A 24,831-nucleotide genomic window follows, 5' to 3' on the forward strand; every position below is an offset into this window, starting at 1 on the left:
CTACTACTATTGCTGCCTCTTCTACTACTTATTCTATTAGAACTACTACTACTATTACTGCTGTTATGCTAGTATTTTACTAATAACATTACTGCTTCTAATATTATTGCTACTGAAATTACTACTACTCCTACTGTTACTGCTACTACTACTATTACTATTGCTACTAGTATTGCTGCTGCTACTATTACCACTAACAGTAGTATTACTGCTGTTATTGATGCTGCTGGTGCTACGACTGCTACTTTTTGGCATTGCTTCTGTTACTACTATTATTACTACTGTTGCTGTTGATTCTATTACAACTGCTTCTGTGACTATTACTACTTCTACTACTACTCTCTATATTGTTACCACTACTGCAACTATTATTGCTGTTGCTAGTATTATTACTAGTAGCATTGATGCTGATGCTACTACTACTGCTCTGTTATTACTACTATTGCTCCACTCTGACTGTGATTAGTACTACTGCTACTACTATCTCTGTTTCTATGGTTATTATATAACAGAAATTGCACCAAACGCTTCACTAGCATTATCCTAGGAAATCCTTACAGCACCCACATAGGATCAATAAAGCTTAACTTGGAGTTTGCTTCCTTGGTTCCGAAATTCCTGGCTTTGTCATTTACCAAGTAGGCAACATAAGTCAAGTTACTTAACCTCCCTGTGCCTCAGTTTTCTCGTTGGTAAATGGGTGTAGGAATTTTCCTTACTACATTTTAAAATTTAAATTAAAAGTGAGAATTCATATAAAACACTTAAGATGTTGCCTGGCACATTGTGAGGACTTGATAGATTTTAACTGTTATTATTTTGGTGGTCTTTTAAAATTGTAACTATTTTTAAAGATGAGGAAACAGAGGCTCAATGAGGTTAATTTAAGTTGCCTAAAGTTACCCAACTCTAAGTATCCAAGCCAAATTTTGAACCAAGCTTTGTACAGCTCCAAAGCCCTGGGCACACAGCTCTACACAAAGGGGTCTGGAGGGCTGGGCAGGAGCGCTGTCCCACGCCCTGCTCTCTGGCAGGCTCTGGAAGGAGGAGCTGCTGCAGGACGTGTGTGCAGGACTGGCGGAGGAGCTGCATCTGCCTCCCGATGCCCCTGGTGGCATGGTGGACTTCCGGCACATCCTCACCCTCAGCTTCTTCTTCAAGTTCTACCTGACAGTCCTTCAGAAGCTAGGCCAAGAGAACCTGGAAGACGTGAGTGGGGCCTGGCCAGGCACAGGCTCTCTGTAGCATGTTTGGGGATATAAGAAGTTGGTCTGGGTAGTAAACTTGCTCCTCTCCTCTGGACACCTGAGGGCAGAATAGCAGGGACCAGGGTCACAGCACAACAGTCATGGAAATGGGAGTGACCAGCTGGCTTAGAGGCAGAGTGCTGGGCTGGGCTTTGGGGACACAGGTTCTTGCCCTATAATCTCAGCTACTTGCGAAGCTGAGGCAGGAGAATCACTTGAACTCGGGAGGTGGAGGTTGCAGTGAGCCGAGATCATGCCATTGCACTCCAGACTGGGCTACAAGAGCGAAACTCTGTCTCAAAAAAAAAAAAGAAAGAAAGAAAGAAAGAGAAAAAAAGAAAGGGAATGCAGAGTGTGATGAGTACGTAGGGTGGAATGGGAGTGTCAGGTGCAGCTGCAATAGCCAGGAGGCCGTGGAATGCATAGGATGTGCCCTCAAGACAGAGTGCAGGCTGAGGTGGGGCCCAGCTCCTGAGATTTGTTCACCAAGAATTTATTTTGCACCTATACTATGCCAGGTTGCACGAGGTGCTAGGGGGCAGCTCAGTGTCGGGGAGAACATGGACAATAAAGGCCACACTTGGGAGACAACTGTGGAGATGGAATGTGGAGGGAGCCCAAAGCGGAGAGGATGTCACTGATGCAGGGACAGCAGAGATAAATCCCTCTTTTAAAAAAAACTTTAAAAATACAGGATAGGATAAAGAAAACCTAAAATTACTCTTACTCTCAAATCCCAGAGAAAACCAATGCTAAGTATTTTGGTTATTTCCTCTGATCTTTTTTCCTGCATTTATCTGTCCATCTATCTGTCATACTGTTTGTCTGCACCATCTCTCTCTCTTTCTGTTTCTATCTGTCCTTCCATCCATCTATCAATATCTGTCATCTTCCTATCTTTTGATGTGGATATATTATTTTCTAAATAGACTTGGGACCACACTGCATATAGCGCTTTAAATCCCCCTTTGCTTCCATTGGGATTATATTGTGAACATTTTCCATATCATTAAATGCTTCCCATGGAATTGAGGAGGGCAAGGAAGGCTTTTCCAGAAGGCTGGAGGAGAAGGATATTCCCAACAGAGACAGCAGCAGGCATAAATGCAAGAAGGAGGGAAAGAGTTTGGGGTGTTGGAGAAAGTACAGACCATTCAGTCTACAGGGTACACTGGGGGGCTAGCAGTGAAGCTGAGGCTGCTCTTAAATTCTGAGCTCTCAGAGCCCATGTTTGGATGCTGAGAGATCCAGCCAGCAGTCAAAGGGGTATGAAGTGAAGAGACAAGGGGATCAGTTATCAGTTTGGCCATTTTTATGGACAAGCAAGGAAGAGATCAGTGATTGAAATATAATCCTGGTCACCTCTGTTATCTTGTCTCCACAGAAGTGTGGTAAACTGGACCCCACTTTCGCCAGTGCAACTTTACTCTTTCAGAAAGACCCCCCAGCCAATGTCCAGCTCTTCCAAGTGAGTACAGTCAGTGTATGGCTAATATCAGGGGACTTTGCAGGCCACATGAGTTGGCTAGTGGCTGACCATTGGCTAATGACTAACTTGAATTGTATACAGGTGCATAAAGCTCCTTACTCTTGTGTGTAAATATCCAGTGAAGAAAATGGGAATCGTATAGATGTTGATGTCACTATTTCTCCCTTGTTTGCCTAAATTTCTCTCTTTGGGATTAAACTCTTAGCTGCACCTCTTCCTTACAGATTTTTTTTTTTTTACATGATGGATAATGTGCAAAGCCAGAAGTCTTCTTGAGCATGCTAAAACAAACAAACAAACAAACCATCCATCTACTCCAGCTTTTTGAGAGGTGATACGTAAAGGGTCAGCAAACTTTTCCTGAAAACATTTTAGATTTTGTGGGCCAGATGGTTTCTATTGCAACTTCTCAACTCTGTCATTGTAGCACAAAAGCAGCCACGGAAAAACAGGAATGAATGAGTGTGTTGCCTTCCAATAAAACTTTATTTACAAAAACAGGTGGTGGGCATGTGTTGGCCACCATGCCACAATTTACTGCCCCCTGCACACTAGAGTGTAGTTGTCCCAGGCATGAACTCTGGAATCTGACTGCCTGAATTTGTATCCACACTCTGCCATTTCATAATTGTGCAACCTTGAACAACTTATTTATTCTCTTGTGTGCCTCTTAAGCAAGTTAATTATACCCACCTGCAAATGTGGATAATCACATACCTGTTTCATAAGATGGTTTTGAGGATTAAATGTGTTAATAAAAGTAAATTGCTTAGATGATCCCTGGGATATGGTGAAACACTCAATAAACATTAGCCATTGTTATGATTACTCTGTAAAACAAAAACAGAACTTTATTATAAAATCAATAATTTAAAACATTTTAGAAAATACAGAAAAGCATAAAGAAGAAAATAAAAATTACCAAAAATTCCACCTCCAAGAGCAAATTATTATTATATTTTTGTTTAATTCTTTTCATTATTTCCTATGTGTATATGGACATGTATATACTATATTTATAGCATATGTTATCTTTTCCTACATAATTTGAATTATTGTCAAACACAAACACAAATGTTCTGTGTCTTGTTTTTATGCTTGCATGAACAATCCTTCTAATTAAAGTTCTTCAAAAGTATGTTTTAATGGTTGCATACTATTGTGTTATATGGGGCTGCATAATTTATTTACCCAATCCCCAATTAGTGGAAATGTAGGTTCTTCTTTTTCTTGTTGTTCTTTTATATAACAACTCTAGGACCACCCTGGCCATCACTTATGCACCTTCCTGTTCCCTTTGCCCCACGCCCCTCTGAATTCTTTATTCTTACCCCTTGGTGTGCTTTGCCGTGTAGCCTGAAGCTCACCAGTGTCCCCTGGGCCTGTAGAGGGGCAGTGTCCTTGGCAGCTCAGCCTGATTGATGACTCTGTCATTCCAGGAGGTGCCCAAGGGTCAGTCTGAGGAGGACATGGTGGGCCGGCCCCTGCCTCACCTGGCAGCGAACATGCAGGCCTCTGGTGAGGCTGTGTACTGTGACGACATTCCTCGCTATGAGAATGAGCTGTCTCTCCGGCTGGTCACCAGCACCCGGGCCCACGCCAAGATCAAGTGAGTGTCACCGCCAGGAGGAGCTGGTGGAATGCTGTGAGGGGGCCACTGGGAGTACCCAGGAGACTTCTGTCACCCTGCTAGGCCATGGAGATGCAAAGATAATGAGGCGCCTCCAGGACCTCCCAGGCTAGAGAGAGGGGAAAACCTTATAGGCAGGTACTATTATTATCTCTCTGTTCCAGATGAGGAAACTAAGGCACAAGCAGGGTATGTTACTTGCCCCAGCCACACAGTTGGTAAGTGGAAGAGTTGGAATTTGAAGCCAAGCAACGTGAGCAACTGTGTTGTGCTGCCTCAGGATGTTCAAGCCAGGGAGTGTGAACTTCACTTCCTGGTGGGCGTTAGACACATAGCCTGCTGAGCAGATCAGCTAGGAAAAGCCCTTCCTTGGGCCCACTGTGTGGACTAGGAATCAGGTTTCCTTGTCATTGGTCTTTTCTCTGCTGCTGCTCCTAGTTTGGAGATGGGCTCCCTCCAGGAATGGTGAACCAGACACAGCTGAAATCTAACAGATAAACAAACTTGTCCAGATCCCTGAAAACAAAAAAAAGTGTTTAAGTTCCTATGGTTGGCAGCTATAGGATACATTCTTTCCCTTTTGTACCTTGTCGTGAGCCCATATTGACAATACCATAACCCACATTGTCTACACTCAAACCACCTCCATCCAAGCAATGTGTGAATGGATGGAAGAGGATGAGGGGGTTGACATTGTCGTAACTGCAACAATTGGGGCCTTCCCAGGCTGCACACACCTGGAAGTGGGTGTGGCAGGACAGAGCTTAACCCTCCTAACTTAACCTCAGTTCCAATAATCCCAGTCACGCTGCTTTCTGGCTTAGTGACTTTGGACAAACTACCTAACTTCCTTGAGTCTGAGTTTCCCCAAACATAAAATGGGAATTAAGATAAGTACTTTCAGGGTTTCTTGTGAGGATTAAGCATTTGGAAGATGGTTAGTACTTCAGGGCAGTTTCCATACCTTTCCTGAAATGTGTTGCCCTATTTCCCCGTGGGGGCATGTGCCACTGTGATGAGTACATAGTTGAGAGTGTTATCCTTGATCACATAGTCAGGCATTCTCCCTTTGAGGTTCATGTTGCCTAATTATGGTAGGATGCCTTGTCATGCTGGGTTAGCACAATGAATGTGGGGAGACAAATCCAGCTTTATGAAGCTGTTCAGGGCCATTGGATCAGTGGCACAGCCGGGCTCCATGTGCTGATTTTGGAAGGGAGTTAGGTGTGATGTGTGCATGAGCCAGAGTGCTCCAGAGTAAGTGCTGTTCATTCTGATATGGCTTGCTTGTACTTGGAGACCAGACAGGGCATCAAGTAACGTCCAAAGAGGCCTGGCCTGCCTTATTCACTTTATTTATTTTTAAATGGAGACAGGATCTTGCTATGTTGCCCAGGCTGGTCTTAAACTCCTGGGCTCAAGTGATCCTCCCACCTTGACCTGCCAAGGTGCTGGGATTACAGGCATGAGCCACTGTGCCTGGCTGGCTTATTCACTTTATATCCCCAGCAACATTCAGCATAGTGGCCCGAACATGGTGAGGATTTAATCAACATTTGCAGAATAGAATATAATTGAATTAGAATCTAATAGAAAAGAAGCAGAGAATCGAGGAATTGGGATGGAGCCAAGCCAATCAAAATAAGAACAACAGGGTTGTCCAACCAGGTGATGGGTCCCCTGCTCCAGCTTGCTGACCTGGCCCCTCACACCACTCATTCTTGCAGGTCCATAGATACATCAGAAGCTAAGAAGGTGCCAGGGTTTGTTTGTTTCATTTCCGCTGATGATGTTCCTGGGAGTAACATAACTGGAATTTGTAATGATGAGACAGTCTTTGCGAAGGATAAGGTAAGTCTTGGATTTTTTTATATGAAGTAAATTGAATAAGTATTGAAGTTTTAATCTGTGTACATTGCTCCAAACTCCTGATCTGGAAAGGTTATACATTTGCATGGGTTGTGGCCATCATCCAGTTGGCCCATATTCAGGACAATCCAAAAAGGTAGAATATGTTACTTGTTTATTTAATTGATGGCTGCTGTTTGGTAGCCATGGTAGGATGTCTCTATGCCAAAGTGGCAGTAAAACAATGCTGGTGATTGCATTTGAACTAACAATTGGGTTCTTAAGGGACAACAGTAAGCTCCTTCATTAAAATAAAATAAGAATACATTTAATACACTAACTAGAAATCACAATACCACCACTACGTGAACTGGTAATTCACTTACATGAAAGTTTATCTATTGATTTCAACTATATGGAATTCTGCAACAACAAACACAATTTTTCAAATGTTTAAGACAGCTGCTACAAAAGTCCTTATATTTTACTCATAGGATAGTTCTCGACAGTCATTTTGTAATTCCAATAGACATCAAATGTTGCAAATTAGACATGAGTGGGTACTTCTGAGAGTGAATTCATCTTATTATTGATGTAATAGTGAAGGAGAGAACAAAAAACTAAAAATATGAAAACAAAGGCTCCATGAGGAGAGCATTTCATAGAAGAACAAATTGCTTTACATACTTTAAGAGCTTCTCAGAGCAGTGCTAGCATTATGGCTAGTGAAAGTCAGCCAGATTTAACCACCATTGCACTAACCAACTAAGTCAATAGCTTATTTGGACCACAAGAGATAATTATCAGAGACACGCATGCTAATTGTTGGTTCCTATTGTCAGAAACCTCGTCTTCTAAAGTGATGTGTTGGACAAAAATTTTTTGTTGTTTACTTTTTCGGGGATGTTGGATGAAAATTATCTCTGAAGGAGATCCATTAAGCTTTTATGAAACTGAATTATTAAACAAAATAAAACAACAATCATTATCATATAAATTTTTAAAAATCTTTTTATGGGTCATCAAGTCTAAGAACCAGTATTTGAGAGCTACTGCTTTTGGGTATTAGATGAAGTATAAGACATGATACTTAAAGTATCATGTCTTGTAAGTATATGTCTTACAGGCCTTATATTGATGCTTACAGCCTTTACAGCCTTTGAGAAGCTTTTGGTATAAATCTGGGAAATAGAACATAAAAGAGAATGGTGTGGTGAAAAGAAAATAAAACTGGGGGTCAGGGCCTAAGGTTAGTCATGATCTGTCAATAGTAACTAGCCAAATGTGGCCTTGCCTTCTGAGTCTCCATAGGAAGACTAATGGTGTTGGAGTGAATCCGAATTGACAAATGCACTTCCTGGTGCCATATCCCCCTTTCTGCTCATGGCAAACAAGGAATCAATTGCCACATTCTATCTGGTTCAGCTTCTCAATAGTCTGCCAGTACTAAATACTCAGAATTGGCCCTTGAGATGAAATGTGTTTGCCATCTTGATCCTAGTGATCCTCAATCAGTAGGATAAGGAAATTAAGAGGCCCCACGGCATTCCTAAAGTGTGCTTTGATTGTGAGGACAGGGACTTCTTTTGGCTTTTTGAACAATCCAAAAATAATTTGTTTCACCAGGAGCCTGGTTGCGTTCTTTAACAGTCTGACTCTGCTACTAGGTTACTTGTGTCGGGCATATCATTGGTGCTGTGGTTGCTGACACCCCGGAACACACACAGAGAGCTGCCCAAGGGGTGAAAATCACCTATGAAGAACTACCAGCCATTATCACAATTGAGGTAACGGAGAATGGGCTGCCTGTATAGAGGAGTGAGCTCCCCGTCCCTGGATGTGCATGTATTAGGATCCCCTAGAGGGGATTTGACTAGATGGGTTTTTAAATCCCTTTCAACCCTGGGATTTGGGGTCCCATGAAAACTTCCCCTTTATGATCTTATGCCCAGTCCACTAACAACAGCCAAACTGAGTTCCTCCTTGACAAAATTTTACCTCCATCTGGTCTTTGTGGTATTCTTTGCTTTTCCTCAAGGTCCAGGGTTGTCCACCTACAGCTGAGGAAATGGAGGAATATGATTCTCTGGGCTGCAATAGAGCTTACTTCAAGTCTGTATGTGAAGCATATAGAGATTCATTTATGGAAAGAGAGAGTCAACAATTCAGAGAGCTTCTCTTTCCCTAATCAGAACCTATCTTTCCCTCCCTGCTAAAAGCCACATTTCTGAAACTTCTTTGTGATCCTCAGGATGCTATAAAGAACAACTCCTTTTATGGACCTGAGCTGAAGATCGAGAAAGGGGACCTAAAGAAGGGGTTTTCCGAAGCAGATAATGTTGTGTCAGGTAGAGCTGCTCCATGCCGCAGTGGGAATGGGGTGGCCCTGGTTTGCAAATTAAATTCAAGAGATATGCATTGAACCCTGAAGCAGGGAAGTGATTTCCAGACATTTCCTAACAGAAGATTCCCTCTTACGTTTGTAGCAAAAAAATGGTAGACAGTTGGCTGGGAAAGAGCTTCAGTTATCTTAATCTCTACTCTGCTGTCTCTAGGCTGGGCCTAATGATTCTAGAGAGATTCTAGAGTATTCTGATCTGGAAGACCATCTAGAGATGATAACAGCCACATATGCCTGACAGCCTTAGGTCTGCCAGGCCTCTAACCGCATAAATTCTCATCCTCCGCCTACTGAAGGCAGTCCTTACCCATCTTCAACTAGCATCCTCCCTCCTCTTCCCTTTGCCCTGCTCTCCCTCCACCTCTGTCTCTGACACTGTGAAATCAAATCCATAGCTCCCACCCCCGGACAATACAGCTGACTACCTCTTTTGGAGCTGTTTTTTTTTACATTGGCTGTTGTGCTTTCCAAAGTCACCATGAAGCCAACCCTCCACCAAGCCTGGTATGAAGCCAACTCTCCACCAGGCCTGGTAGCTTAGGTTCTGGAACATGCTCTGGTTTTCAGTGTTTCAATCACATCTATTAATCCGTGCTTTACTTTTTCCAAAATTTTACAATGACAGTTTTTGAAATCCTTGATTTCCATAAGCTGCAGTGAGAAGAGAACTTTGGACTGGATGCATTTCAGTGTCGTTCTTTCTTTGTTGTGGGGGTGGGGATGAGGCTGGAGCACTCAGCTCCCAGATAGCTAAGACTTTGGGATCCTTTTCCACCCCAAGTGGGAAACCTTGAGGTTACCCCTCAGGTAGCCCTGTGATCAGTTGCTTCCTGCCCAGGCCACTTGGCAGAGTATACTCTCTCCTTAGGCAAGCTGGCCTCTTCTGCAGCATTGGGCTCACTGTGAGGGATCTCACTGCTTCCCCCAGGGGAGATATACATCGGTGGCCAAGAGCACTTCTACCTGGAGACTCACTGCACCATTGCTGTTCCAAAAGGCGAGGCAGGGGAGATGGAGCTCTTTGTGTCTACACAGAACACCATGAAGACCCAGGTAGATGCCTTTTGGTTCAGCTCAAGGGGCTGTCAGGGTAGCGGGGAGCTCCTAGCAGACTAGGAGGGCCATGTGGGAAATGGGAAGAGGGAGATGTGGGCTGGTCCAGAGGGTGCTTGAGTGTCATAGTCCGGGAGCCAGACTCTGTCACCAACAAGCTGGTATCACTGACCTTGTTCCATAACCTTTCTCAGCCTCAGTTTTCTCATTTATAAAATGGGGCCTGGGTGGGTTGTCATAATTATTAGATGAGTTTTAATATTTAGACTAGAGTTTGGTACATGTTGGCTGTTATCATTTCAGTGCCTATGGCCTCGGTCAAGTCATATCCTGCCTCAGTTTCCTCATATGTAAAATGAAGGTGTTGGATTAAGTCATAGCCACAGGGACCACTAAATTATCTACAGAAGCTCAAATATTCTTTGTTTCTCTACTGCCTGTAATGTGACAGTGGTTGCCAGTGTTTTCGGCAGCTGGTCCTACTCTCATGTTCTACCAGTTGCTGGTCACCTGGTCAGACAGAGTAAGTTTCTAAAAGTATTCTGTGACCGACTGCTTGACCTCTGGTTAAAAACCGATCTGAATTCAGTCTGGCAGGCCCCAGCATCACTAACCACAAAGCTGCATGGGATTTTGAATCAAGGAATTTCAGAACTCACAGCAGTAATTAGGTCCATGCGTATTGGACAGGCTCTGCCTCAGGCCTGAAATAAGTTCAGGTAATGCATTCAGTGCGATTGTTCTGTCTTTCACCCATAGAGCTTTGTTGCAAAAATGTTGGGGATTCCAGCAAACCGGATTGTGGTTCGAGTGAAGAGAATAGGAGGAGGCTTTGGAGGCAAGGAGACCCGGAGCACTGTGGTGTCCACAGCGGTGGCCCTGGCTGCATATAAGTGAGTTCCAAAGCCTGTTTCTCCCATCTGGCTTTGGGAAGAAGAATAAGGCTGCCTGTGCCAGGAAGGTTTTTGGGACTTCCCCCTGTTAGAATTAGTTTCCCCCTGCTTTGAATTCTCACAGCCCTCTGTTTTTAGAACCCTTGGCCATAGTGGGAGGGTAACATCACCTGTTCCGTTGTGGTCTGGCACAGGTGTCCATATCTGATCTCCCCTACTGGCTGTGAGCTCTCTGAAGGAAAGCACATACCTCGCTTCCTTCTATTCTCCATCTTGTCTAGCACAGTGCCTAGATAGCAAAGCAGCCCCGTACAGGTCTGCTCAGTGTGCAGGTAGAAAAGATAGCTTCCCGGCTGTTTTCATTCTGAGACTTGCAGGGCTGAGCTGCTGTTGAAGGCTCACAGGCTTCTAACACTGTCGGTAACCCCCAGGACCGGCCGCCCTGTGCGCTGCATGCTGGACCGTGATGAGGACATGCTGATAACTGGTGGCAGACATCCCTTCCTGGCCAGATACAAGGTTCTAGATGTTGGGGCTATGCTGGGGCGGGATGTGCCATTTTGTGAGGAAACCTGGGACCGAATGTTCAGGCGTCCTGAGCTGCACTCTTACTTTTTGCCTATCTGTAGAAGTTCAAATAAGATATAGCAAGAAGAGAAATGCAAATAGGCTAACGGCAACACAGAAAGGTAGTGCTGAGGGAGGCTGGCACACCATCTCCCAAGGGTGGCATTCGTGACTTCTGTGGATTTGCTGTGTTCTGAATCTGGTCAGGCTCAGAAACATGATTCACCAGCAGACTCAGGGTAAACTTATCGCGCTTGGTAGCCCAACATTAATATGATCACAGGCCTGATGTAAAAATTGGAATGACAGCTTAGTAATTTACTGTGAGAAACAAAACTTTCCAGGGGCCTGGACAGTCCCAAGATGTTAGGATGGGTATGTACTTTTCCAGACCATGGTTTGACACTGTCCACACTTCTCTCTGGGACAGTCCCTTTTCTGGGTTTCTGTGGATGACCAATGTACCCTTTCCCTGTAAACATCAGTGAAGCCTTATGGTGCTCCGCCTAGCTCTAGAAAGCTGGGAGCCCTCTCTCCATGAATTGGCCTTGAACATGACCTTTGACCTATTGTGAGTTTGTTTCATGATTTAACTCCCAGCAAGGGATTATATTTCTCTTAGCCCCAAATTCTTGTGGGCCTGAAGAGAGTTCCTTGATCTTTTGGGGTCCCAGTTTCCATGTGTGTAAAACAGCCTGTAAAGAGTATTTTAACAGTGTACATAAGGTCAAGGATTTGCATGCTCCTGTGAAATGCAACTTTTTTTGTCTTCTGACCAAAATCTGTGAGGAGACAGTCCGGTATCTTTCCTAGTTTCTCTTCCCTGCGCTTCCCTCCCTGCCCTATCGTGACCAACCTTCTCTTTCCAACCTCCTTACTCCCCTCCTAGACCAGAAGCCAGGTGCCGGTAGCAGGAAGAAGGGGTGTGGGGACAAGGGCTTCCAGGGGTGGGGAGCCAAGTGTGTGCCACTGGGGAGAGGTCAGTTCCTCTCTTCTTCATTTGTTACTTTCTGGTGACTTCTGAAGGTCACCTTTTTTTTCATGGGATGATGTGGTGTTCTGTTTATTTCCTCCAGGTAGCATAAGTGGGAGGGAGGATCTGAGAGAGACAGAGAGGTGGGGGAAACGCGGCTTATGATAAATCACTGTCTTTTCTCCTTTTATCAGGTTGGCTTCATGAAGACTGGGACGGTTGTGGCTCTTGAGGTGGATCACTTCAGCAATGTGGGGAACACCCAGGATCTCTCTCAGAGTGTGAGTAGGACCTGCAGCCGCCCCTGCACCCAGAGCTGACTTCGAGGTCAGCCTGTTCCCACACAGGCACAGGCCTCCCCAATCCCTGCTTGCTACTGTTGCAGTAGTCTCCTAATGGGTCCCCACATTCAAGTTTCCCATCCTCAATTAATCTCTATAGCACAGTGATGATCATATTATTTCTCTGGTTAAAAACCCATCCTTCCTGTTCAAGATAATTTGCCAAGCTAGCAAAGTTAGTTACAATGTTTTATGTATAGTGTGCTGGCACTGTGTGTGTGTATATATGCATGGAATAGTAATATATATATATGTACACTAACATACAAACTAATACTAATATATATTACTGTATATAACACGCATGGAAAAGTGTCTGAAGGAACATATACCAAACTGTTAGTAGTGATGATCAAATTATTAACAATGATTGGAATGGTATTGAGAGGGGTACACACTGTCATTTTCTGTGTTACACATTTCTGTGATGTTTTAATTTTAAATAAGTCGAATTGCTTTTTAAAAAATGGCTTCATTGAAGTATAATTTACATACCATAAAGTTAATCCATTTGAAGTATATAATTTAATGGTTGTTAGTAAATTTCAAGAGTTGTTAGATCACTGTCACAATCCAGTGTTTGAACTCCCATCACCCCAGAATGATCTCTTGCGTCATTTGTAGTCATTCCCATTACCATTCCATAGGCCCAGGTCATCATTAATCTACTTTCCATCTTGTAGTCAAGTCGTTTTATAGAACCATACACCATGTAGTTTTTCCTGTTTGGTGTCTTTCTCTCAGAATAATGTTTTGTAGGTTCATCTATGTTTTTATTATTATTCTTTCTTTTGAGACAGTCTTGCTCTGTCGCCAGGGTGGAGTGCAGTGGCACGATCTTGGCTCACTGCAACCTCTGCCTCCAGGTTCAAGCGATTCTCCTGCCTCAGCCTCCCAAGTAGCTGGGATTACAGGCACGCACCCCTATGCCTGGCTAATTTTTGCATTTTTAGTAGAGACAGGGTTTCACCATGTTGACCAGGCTGGTCTCAAACTCCTGACTTCAAGTGATCAGCCCTCTTCAGCCTCCCAAAGTGCTGGGATTACAGGCATGAACCACCGCATCTGGCCCATCTATATTATAGCATGTATCACTATGTCACTCCTGTTCACTGATGAATAATATTCCATCATACGGATATACCGTATGTTGTTTCCCATTCACCACTTGATGGACATTTGTGTTGTTTCCAGTTTTTTGCTTTTATGCATAATACTGCTCTGAACACTCTCATACTAGTCTTATGTAGACATGTATTTTTATTTCTCTTGAGTAAATTCCCAGGAATAGAATTGCTGAATCTGTGGTGAGCTTAATATTTTTAGAAATGATCGCATTTTCATAGGCGGAGGCAGCCCGGCAGGCACTGGGAGAGCTGGGCTTTATTATTACTAATATTCTACAATTTTTTAAATAAAAGGAACTTTATAATGAAACAGTTTGGAATACTGGCTCAAGAACCTATGTCAAGATGAGCTGAATTTTAGTAAATTATTTTAGGAATTATGAAGAGCTAATTGAATTAGGCTTGTGACAATGAGAGGAATTTACATGACAGGTAAAACTTACTCATATTAAAAATGTTTAGATATTTGCTTCTATAGATGTCACTTTAATAAAATACCAATTTAGTTTTACTTGTGGCTTATCTAGTTAGTAAGAACTTTAATAGGCTTTATTGGGACAAGCTTACTGCTCTTGTAGGAGCTCCTCTCACAAGTAGTTGTAATGCCATCGTATGATACTCAGGATCAGTAGCTTGAGATGTTATTGTTTTCTCTTCGTCTATGACTTGCAGAGAGCCTCCCCTTTTTGGATCCAGACATCTTTTCTGACTCCTGGTTCCACTAGCACACCTGCTCCCCTATGATCCCAAATCATAGTCAATGGTGCCTCGAACATAGCACCTTCAGTTAAAGGCTGCCTAGTGCTCTGAGGAAAGCTTGCTGATTATCTTCCTGCTCTACTCACCCCAAAAGGCAGAAAAGCAACATAGTCAGTCCTGTGCTCATTTGTAATTGTAAAGATCAGTTATATATATATATATTTGTAATGAGAGCAAGTATACTCATTATAGGATAAATTTAAGAAGTTTAAAATATCCAAAAGTAGAATTTCTATATCTAGTCTTTTGTCTCTTTCATGAATATTTGCAAGCGATTACCATTAAATTCACACACGAAAGATTAATCTGAAAGATCAGAGAGACCATATTATTCCTGACCATGATAGAACTGCTTCTGTGGTCTGGGACAAGTAACAAAGCATCTGCTTGAGTTTTGTTTGTAAAATACACTATTAATATTTGACCTACCTCAAAACATATTGAGGATCTGTGAAATGCTAAGTGCCCAAAATAAAATATTGCTGATTATCTTTTTATTGAAAGTAAATTTCCTCATTAAGCCAACCTGCCTTCTGTAAGTCACAGTGCTTAAATCTCAGGATTTTTCATTAGGAGAGACCTGTCATTAAGGATTTGTAGGTATAATTGCTTAGCCTCCATTATTGGTGCCTGTGACAGAGAGGTTTTAGATTTTTCTGTTTTTTGTTCTGCCTCAAAGCTCAGTTTATTGAAGACATTTGTAAGCTATTGGATCATCACTTGAATCAAGATTTTGACTAGTGAGCTTAATTGTCTCTTTCTTATGATTTCAAAGTTACAGTCTGAGAAATGGCTGATTTTAACCACTGTCTTTTCATAAATTAATGTTGGAATAAACTGACGCTGGAGAGAAATACTTCATGAAAACTGGCTAAAGTCTGAAATAAATTACCTGTTTTATGTCCAATAGCTACTACATTTGACAGAACAGTTTTGAGAAACATTTCATTCTTGAAGGCAACATCTGACATGGTTCTCAGCAAGTCGGAATAGTAAAGATTGTTGGGTTGTTATGATGAGTGGAAGGAGCGTGTTTGCAGCATACAAGTTATTCAACAATCCTGTGCTGTTGACCTAAAAATATGTCTTAACTCTTCATCAAGGCAAGCCTGGTGAAGCCTTTCCTTGTTACTACTTCACAGTTGGAATTAGTTGCTCTTTTTACTTGATGAAACAAAACTATACTTCTGAATATTTATGGATACTTTTTACTAAATCAGGCTTGTGTTCTTAATCCAAATCAGTAAATTTTATGGAAGCTGAAATGTAATACAGTAATCTCCCCTTATCTGCAAGAGGTACATTCCAAGACTCCCAGTGGATGCCTGAAACCTCAGATAGTACTGAACCCCTTGTTATACAGTCATCTCTCCTTATCTGCAGAAGATACATTCCAAGAACCTTAGTGGACACCTGAAACCTCAGATAGTACTGAACCCCTTGTTATACAGTCATCTCCCCTTATCGGCAGGAGGAGATACATTCCAAGAACCCTAATGGATGCCTGAAACCTCAGATTGTACTGAACCCTTTATAGACTATGTTTTTTCAATCTGACAACCAAGGGGGCTACTAAGCGACTAAGGGGCAGGTAGTACACAGTGTGGATAAGCAGGACAAAGGGATGATTCACATCCCGGGCAGGACAGAGCAGGAGATCATCAGATTTCATCACTCAGGACAGCTTGTGATTTATTTTATTTTATTTTATTTATTTTTTGTTTTGAGGTGGAGTCTCACTCTGTCACCCAGGCTGGAGTGCAGTGGTGCAATCTTGGCTCACTGCAACCTCCACCTCCTGGGTTCAAGCAATTCTCCTGCCTCAGCCTCCCAAGTAGCTGGGATTACAGGTGCCCCGCCCCACCACTCCAAGCTAATTTTTGTATTTTTAGTAGAGACGGGGTTTCACCAGGTTGGCCAGGCTGGTCTCAAACTTCTGACCTCAGGTGATCCACCTGCCTTATCCTCCCAAAGTGCTGGGATTATAGGCGTGAGCCACCATGCCCGGCCGACTTGTGATTTAAAACATGAATTGTTTATTTCTGGAATTTTCCACATAATATGTTTGGACCAAGGCTTCCTTGGTTAACAAACTACGGAAAGTGAAATTGCAGATAAAGGGGGTTACTGCTCCTGTGCTCTAAAACTGGTGTTTGGGTGATCAGGAGCAGGTAGCCAATGGGAAGAGCACATCTGAGTGATAACTAAAGGAGTTTCTCTGGTGGCCTTTTCACATTCTCCAATGCTCAAGCATATTTTCCACTTACCATTTTCTCTTTCACCTCATTTTGCCTCACCATCCCCCATCCGTGCTTATTTCTTAAGCCCATTGATGGCACTCATTAAATTGTGTTTAGGGCTAATGAATCATTGTTCCTTAATATCCTTTTCAATACGCCACAATTTAGAACACATTTAAAATTTTCTAAAACAATATCCTAATCTGAATATTGATTAATTTGACCCACATTCCCAACTCTAACTCAGGGCAAACTGCCAGTCTTCCCCAATATCTCCTCTCAATTCCCCACCACACCTTATAAAATTGGAATCAAAGAAATCGCATTCTGTCATTGTTAATCTAAGAATAAAAACACTGATTTTAATACTGCTTTACTAGTTTCAGCCTTCTAAGTACGTAGGCCTCTAGGTATTCTGCAGATCACTGGTGGTCTTGATAGCCATTAATATATGTTTGTATTATGTTATTTTTCAACTAAATCACAGTTGGAAAAAAAATCTTTGATATTATGCCCTTGGATCTGTTACTGCATCACTAGCACTTGTGATGCAATAGGACACTTCGCCTGTACTAAAAGGGCCAAGAGTAAATGCCTTGTTTTTTTTTTTTGGTTTTTGTTTTGTTTTGTTAAACATGTCTGTAGAGTTGGCAGTTAATGCTGAATTTGTCAAATAGCCCTTCCAAAATTATTCTTGTATTTAAAGAATAAATGGATCTACCTAATTTCTATTGATTTTTTTAAAAAAAGAAATGATCAAATTATATTCCAGAGTGACTACACCATTTTATATTCCAATCAACAATCTTTAGGGGTTCCACATCCTCAGTAACACTTGGTATTGTCTGTCTTTACCCACTAGAATTAGTGGGTGTGAAGTGATAGCTCATTGTGATTTCAGTTTGTGTTTCTTATATCCTGTGACCTTGCAGAACTCATTTATTAGTTCTAGGATTTCTTCTGTAGATTCGTTGGAATTTTCTCTGCAGACAATTATTATCATCTGCAAATAGGGATGGTTTTTTTCTTCCTTTCCAATCTGCATGTTTTCATCTCCTTTTCTTTACATACTGTGATGGCTAGCCAGAGCTTGCAGAACTATAGGTCATATATCCTTCCCTTGTTTTTATTCTTAAGGGGAAGGCATCCAGTCTTTCACCATTAAATATGTTATTGGTAGGGTTTTGTTTGTTTGTTTGTTTGTTTTTTGTAGATACTCATGATCAGATTAAGGAAGTTTTCTTCCATTAGTGTTTTCTGAACATCTTTATAATGAATGGGTGTTGAATTTTGTCAAATGCTTTTTCTGCATTGACTGATATGATCATGTGATTTTTTCTTCTTTAGCTTGTTAATATCGTGGATTGTATTCATTGACTTTTTTAAAAACTGAACCAACCACTGTCCTTGGAATAAATCAAGCTTGGTCATGGTATAATTAATATATTGCCAAATTTTATTTGCTAAAATTTGTTAAGGATTTTTGGATCCATATTCATGAGAAATATTGCTCTGTAGTTTTTTCTTTTAAAATTATACCATCTTGGTCAGGGCTTGGTGTCAGGATAACACTAGCTTCATAAAATGAGTTAGAATTCCTCTTCTAATTCTAGAACAGATTGTGTAGAATTGGTGTTAATTCTTCTTTAAATGTTTGGCAAAATTTTCCAGTGAAATCGTTTGGACCTGGAGACTTCTTTTCTGATAGCCTTAAAACTATTGATTAAATTGCACTGTGGTCTGAGAGACAGTTTGTTATAATTTCTGTTCTTTTACATTTGCTGAGGAGTGCTTTACTTCCAACTATGTGGTCAGTTTTGGAATAAGTGTGATGTGGTGCTGAGAAGAATGTATATTCTGTTGCTTTGGGGTGGAGAGTTCTGTAGATGTCTATCAGGTCCGCTTGGTGCAGAGCTGAGTTCAATTCCTGGATATCCTTGTTAACTTTCTGTCTCGTTGATCTGTCCTAGAACTTAAAGTATAATACTAAAAAAAAAAGAAAAAAAAAACTATTGATTAAATTTCTTTAATAGTTCTAGGACTATTCAAATTATCTATCTCATACTGAAGTGTTAGTTTTGCATTTTGAGACATTTCATTCAAAAATGTTTTGTTTTTAATTATTATGGGTACATAGCAGTTATATATATTTATAGGATACATATGATGTTTTGATACAGGTATACAGTGTATCAGGAAAAACAAATCAGGGTAAAGTAAGTATCCATCACCTCAAGAATTTATCACTTTTCTGTGTTAGGGAACATTTCAATTCTACTCTTATTTATTTTTAAATATACAATAAATTATTATATATTTTAAAATATTATAGTCACCATATTGTGCTACTGTATACTAGATATTACTCATTGTAACTATATTTTTATATGCATTAACCATCCCCACTTTATCCCCTGTCCCCCTACCCTCCCCAGCCTCTGGTAAACATCATTCTACTCTTTATCTCCATGAATTCAATTTAATTTTGTCTAAGTTATTAAAAAATTTATGTGTGTAGAATCATTCATAGTGTGTTCTTATTTCTCTTTTGATGTCTTCAGGGTCTGTAGTGATAGCCCCTATTTCAATCCTGATATGGGTAATTTGTGGCTTCACTTTGTTTTTCTGTCTTGCAAGAGGTTTGTCAATTTTATTGCTCTTTTTAAAGACCCAGGTTTTTGTTTCATTGATTTTCTCTATTGTGTTTGTTTTCAATTTCACTGATTTCTGCTCTTATCCTTATTATTTCCTTCACTCTGTTTGCTTTGGATTTATTTTGCTTCTCTTTTTGTAGGTTCTTGAGTTGAAAGCTTAAATTAACTATCTGAGAATGTTTTCCTTTTTTTTTAAGGTATTCAATTTAGTGCTGTAAAGTTTCCCCTCAGCACTACTTTAGACAGGTCCCATAAGTTTTGGTATGTTGTATTTTGTTTTTTTCTTGTATTTTTGGTCTGCTTGTTTATTTCCCTGACACTTTCTCTTTGATCCCTAATTATTTAGAAGCATGCTGTTTGGTTTTCAAGTGTTTATAGATATTCCTGTTATTTTTGTATCCTGAGGCTTTCTATTGATTTCTAGTTTCATTCCATTATAGTTGAAGAACACATTCTATAGGATTTCAGTTCTTTGAAGTACGTTGAGGTTCATATCATGGCCCAGGACATGGTCTGTTTTGATACAAGTTCCACGGGCACCTAAACAGAATGTGTATTTTGCTGTTGATGGGCTGTGTATTAGTTTTCTGTGGCCGTTATAATAAATCACCACAAATTGGGTGGCTTAAAATAATCAACATTTATTTTCTCACAGTTCTGAGGCCAGAAGTCTGAAATCAAGGTGTTGGCAGGACTGCACATCCTCTGGAAGCTCTAGGGAAGGATCCATTCCTGACCTTTTATAGTTTCTGGTGGCTGGTGGCACTCCTTGACTTGTGGTTGCGTCACTCCAATCTCTGTCTTTGTCTTCCCATCACCTTCTCCTGTGTGTCTCTTCTTGTCTACCTATACATACTTCTCTCTTACAGAGACATGTGATTGCATTTAGGGTCCACTCCAATAGTTCAGGATAAGCTACTTCTCTCTAGATCCTTAACTTTATCACATATTTTGCCATATAAGGTAGTATTTACAGGTTCCATGATTAGAAAGTGAATATATCTTTGGGGAGGCATTTCTTTTTCCTACCACAGGTATAATGTGCTATAAATATCCTCTAGATCCTGATGGTGGTGTTGAGTTCTTCTATACCCGTCCTGATTTTCTGTCTATTTTTTGCTACCAATTTTGAGAGTGGAGCATTGAAATCTCCAACTGTAATTGTGGAGTTTTCTATTTCTCCTTTTAGTTCTACCAGTCTTTACTTCATATCTTTTTCAGCTCTGTTATTTGGGGCAGACACAATTAGTATTGCTGTCTTTTGGGAGAATTGACACTTTTATCATTGTATAATCTCCTTCTCTCTGTCTCTGGTAATTGTATTTGCTCTGAAGTCTATTTTATCTCATATTAATAAAGCCACTCTTGCTTTCTTTTGATTAATGTTTGCATGGTATATCTTTTTCCATTCTTTTACTTTCAACTTGCCTACATTATTATATTTGAAGTGATTTTCTTGAAGATAGTATGTAATTGGGTCATGTTTTTAAATCCATTCTGCTAATCTCTTTTAATTGTATTTATACTATTTATATGTATTATAATTATTGATGTTTTCAGGCATAAGTCTGCCACTTTATTTTTTGTTTTCTGTTTGTTCTATCAGCTTTTCATTTCTCTGTATTCTTTTGTGTGCCTTGCTGTGGGTGGGTTACTTGGACATTTTTTTTTAGAATTCCATTTTGATTAAAAGTGTCTCTTACATAGCTTTTTTAGTCATTGTTCAAGGTATTATGTTATACATACACAACTTATCACAGCCTACTGAAGTTCTCATTTTACTAGTTTTGGTGAAGTATAGAAAACTTACCTCCCTTTATGACTCTGCCCTTTCCAATTTATATTATTTTTATTTTAAATATTTTCTTTACATTCATTTAGAACCACATCAAGACAGTGTTTTAATTTTTGTTTCAACTATCAGATAATTTTAAAAACTGAGAAGAAAAGCTTACTGCTTGTACCTATGATTTTGCTTATAGTGTTTTTCCTTCCTTCTAATTTTCCAAGCTTCCTTCTTTTATCCCTTTCTTTCTGTTTAGAACTTCCTTTAGTCATTATTTTATTGTGGGTCTGCTGGGGACACATTTTCTTAGTTTTCCATCTGAGAATGTCTGATTTTTTTCCTTGTTCCTGAAGGATCACTTTACTGGGCATTAAACCTTGAGTTAACAGTTCATTTCTTTCAGCACCTGAAAAACTGCCACTTCGTTCTGGTCTCTATGGCTTCTTTTTTTTATTATTTTATTATTATTATACTTTAGGTTTTAGGGTACATGTGCACAATGTGCAGGTTAGTTACATATGTATACATGTGCCATGCTGGTGTGCTGCACCCATTAACTCGTCATTTAGCATTAGGTATATCTCCTAAAGCTATCCCTCCCCCCTCCCCCCACCCCACTTCAGTCCCCAGAGTGTGATGTTCCCCTTCCTGTGTCCATGTGTTCTCATTGTTCAATTCCCACCTATGAGTGAGAATATGCAGTGTTTGGTTTTTTGTTCTTGCGATAGTTTACTGAGAATGACGATTTCCAATTTCATCCATGTCCCTACAAAGGACATGAACTCATCATTTTTGATGGCTGCATAGTATTCCATGGTGTATATGTGCCACATTTTCTTAATCCAGTCTATCATTGTTGGACATTTGGATTGGTTCCAAGTCTTTGCTATTGTGAATAGTGCCGCAATAAACATACGTGTGCATGTGTCTTTATAGCAGCATAATTTATAGTCCTTTGGGTATATGCCCAGTAATGGGATGGCTGGGTCAAATGGTATTTCTAGTTCTAGATCCCTGAGGAATCGCCACACTGACTTCCACAAGGGTTGAACTAGTTTACAGTCCCACCAACAGTGTAAAAGTGTTCCTATTTCTCCACATCCTCTCCAGCACCTGTTGTTTCCTGACTTTTTAATGATTGCCATTCTAACTGGTGTGAGATGGTATCTCATTGTGGTTTTGATTTGCATTTCTCTGATGGCCAGTGATGGTGAGCATTTTTTCATGTGTTTTTTGGCTGCACAAATGTCTTCTTTTGAGAAGTGTCTGTTCATGTCCTTCGCCTACTTTTTGATGGGGTTGTTTGTTTTTTTCTTGTAAATTTGTTTGTGTTCATTGTAGATTCTGGATATTAGCCCTTTGTCAGATGAGTAGGTTGAGAAAATTTTCTCCCATTTTGTAGGTTGCCTGTTCACTCTGATGGTAGTTTCTTTTGCTGTGCAGAAGCTCTTTAGTTGAATTAGATCCCATTTGTCAATTTTGGCTTTTGTTGCCATTGCTTTTGGTGTTTTAGACATGAAGTCCTTGCCCATGCCTATGTCCTGAATGGTAATGCCTAGGTTTTCTTCTAGGGTTTTGATGGTTTTAGGTCTAACGTTTAAGTCTTTAATCCATCTTGAATTAATTTTTGTATAAGGTGCAAGGAAGGGATCCAGTTTCAGCTTTTTCCATATGGCTAGCCAGTTTTCCCAGCACCATTTATTAAATAGGGAATCCTTTCCCCATTGCTTGTTTTTCTCAGGTTTGTCAAAGATCAGATAGTTGTAGATATGCGGCATTATTTCTGAGGGCTCTGTTCTGTTCCATTGATCTATATCTCTGTTTTGGTACCAGTACCATGCTGTTTTGGTTACTGTAGCCTTGTAGTATAGTTTGAAGTCAGGTAGCATGATGCCTCCAGCTTTGTTCTTTTGGCTTAGGATTGACTTGGCGATGCGGGCTCTTTTTTGGTTCCATATGAACTTTAAAGTAGTTTTTTCCAATTCTGTGAAGAAAGTCATTGGTAGCTTGATGGGGATGGCATTGAATCTGTAAATTACCTTGGGCAGTATGGCCATTTCATGATATTGATTCTTCCTACCCATGAGCATGGAATGTTCTTCCATTTGTTTGTATCCTCTTTTATTTCATTGAGCACTGGTTTGTAGTTCTCCTTGAAGAGGTCCTTCACATCCCTTGTAAGTTGGATTCTTAGGTATTTTATTCTCTTGGAAGCAATTGTGAATGGGAGTTCACTCATGATTTGGCTCTCTGTTTGTCTGTTATTGGTGTATAAGAATGCTTGTGATTTTTGTACATTGATTTTGTATCCTGAGACTTTGCTGAAGTTGCTTATCAGCTTAAGGAGATTTTGGGCTGAGACAATGGGGTTTTCTAGATATACAATCATGTCATCTGCAAACAGGGACAATTTGACTTCCTCTTTTCCTAATTGAATACCCTTTATTTCCTTCTCCTGCCTAATTGCCCTAGCCAGAACTTCCAACACTATGTTGAATAGGAGTGGTGAGAGAGGGCATCCCTGTCTTGTGCCAGTTTTCAAAGGGAATGCTTCCAGTTTTTGCCCATTCAGTATGATATTGGCTGTGGGTTTGTCATAAATAGCTCTTATTATTTTGAGATATGTCCCATCAATAACTAATTTATTGAGAGTTTTTAGCATGAAGGGTTGTTGAATTTTGTCAAAGGCCTTTTCTGCATCTATTGAGATAATCATGTGGTTTTTGTCTTTGGTTCTGTTTATATGCTGGATTACATTTATTGATTTGCATATATTGAACCAGCCTTGCATCCCAGGGATGAAGCCCACTTGATCCCTGGATAAGCTTTTTGATGTGCTGCTGGATTCAGTTTGCCAGTATTTTATTGAGGATTTTTGCATCAATGTTCATCAAGGATATTGGTCTAAAATTCTCTTTTTTGGTTGTGTCTCTGCCAGGCTTTGGTATCAGGATGATGCTGGTCTCATAAAATGAGTTAGAGAGGATTCCCTCTTTTTCTATTGATTGGAATAGTTTCAGAAGGACTGGTAGCAGTTCCTCCTTGCACCTCTGGTAGAATTCGGCTGTGAATCCGTCTGGTCCTGGACTCTTTTTGGTTGGTAAACTATTGATTATTGCCACAATTTCAGAGCCTATTATTGATCTATTCAGAGAGTCAACTTCTTCCTGGTTTAGTCTTGGGAGGGTGTATGTGTTGAGGAATTTATCCATTTCTTCTAGATTTTCTAGTTTATTTGCATAGAGGTGTTTGTAGTATTCTCTGATGGTAGTTTGTATTTCTGTGGGATCGGTGGTGATATCCCCTTTATCATTTTTTATTGCATCTATTTGATTCTTCTCTTTTTTCCTCTTTATTAGTCTTGCTAGTGGTCTATCAATGTTGTTGATCCTTTCAAAAAACCAGCTCCTGGATTCATTACTTTTTTGAAGGGTTTTTGGGTCTCTGTTTCCTTCAGTTCTGCTCTGATTTTAGTTATTTCTTGCCTTCTGCTATCTTTTGAATGTGTTTGCTCTTGCTTTTCTAGTTCTTTTAATTGTGATGTTAGGGTGTCAATTTTGGATCTTTCCTGCTTTCTCTTGTGGGCATTTAGTGCTATAAATTTCCCTCTACACACTGCTTTAAATGTGTCCCAGAGATTCTGATATGTTGTGTCTTTGTTCTCGTTGGTTTCAAAGAACATCTTTATTTCTGCCTTCATTTTGTTATGTACCCAGTAGTCATTCAGGAGCACGTTGTTCAGTTTCCATGTAGTTGAGTGGTTTTGAGTGAGTTTCTTAATCCTGAGTTCTAGTTTGATTGCACTGTGGTCTGAGAGACAGTT

The 24,831-nt window shown here is 40.5% G+C and overlaps 1 protein-coding gene across 1 annotated transcript in view; it reads left to right on the forward strand.

Annotated features, from left to right (window-relative positions):
* Window positions 1–24,831, forward strand: part of XDH (xanthine dehydrogenase) — an 85,275-nt gene that overhangs the window by 38,118 nt on the left and 22,326 nt on the right. Inside the window, exons 15-24 of the mRNA XM_063713498.1 lie at window positions 1,035–1,209; window positions 2,632–2,715; window positions 4,176–4,345; window positions 6,094–6,217; window positions 7,882–8,001; window positions 8,466–8,562; window positions 9,544–9,668; window positions 10,428–10,561; window positions 10,993–11,080; window positions 12,296–12,382. Coding sequence (XP_063569568.1) covers window positions 1,035–1,209; window positions 2,632–2,715; window positions 4,176–4,345; window positions 6,094–6,217; window positions 7,882–8,001; window positions 8,466–8,562; window positions 9,544–9,668; window positions 10,428–10,561; window positions 10,993–11,080; window positions 12,296–12,382 — 1,204 coding nt within the window. The remainder of the gene's footprint in view (window positions 1–1,034; window positions 1,210–2,631; window positions 2,716–4,175; window positions 4,346–6,093; window positions 6,218–7,881; window positions 8,002–8,465; window positions 8,563–9,543; window positions 9,669–10,427; window positions 10,562–10,992; window positions 11,081–12,295; window positions 12,383–24,831) is intronic.

Source organism: Pongo abelii, chromosome 12, assembly GCF_028885655.2.
Source record: "Pongo abelii isolate AG06213 chromosome 12, NHGRI_mPonAbe1-v2.0_pri, whole genome shotgun sequence".
Taxonomy (NCBI): domain Eukaryota; kingdom Metazoa; phylum Chordata; class Mammalia; order Primates; family Hominidae; genus Pongo; species Pongo abelii.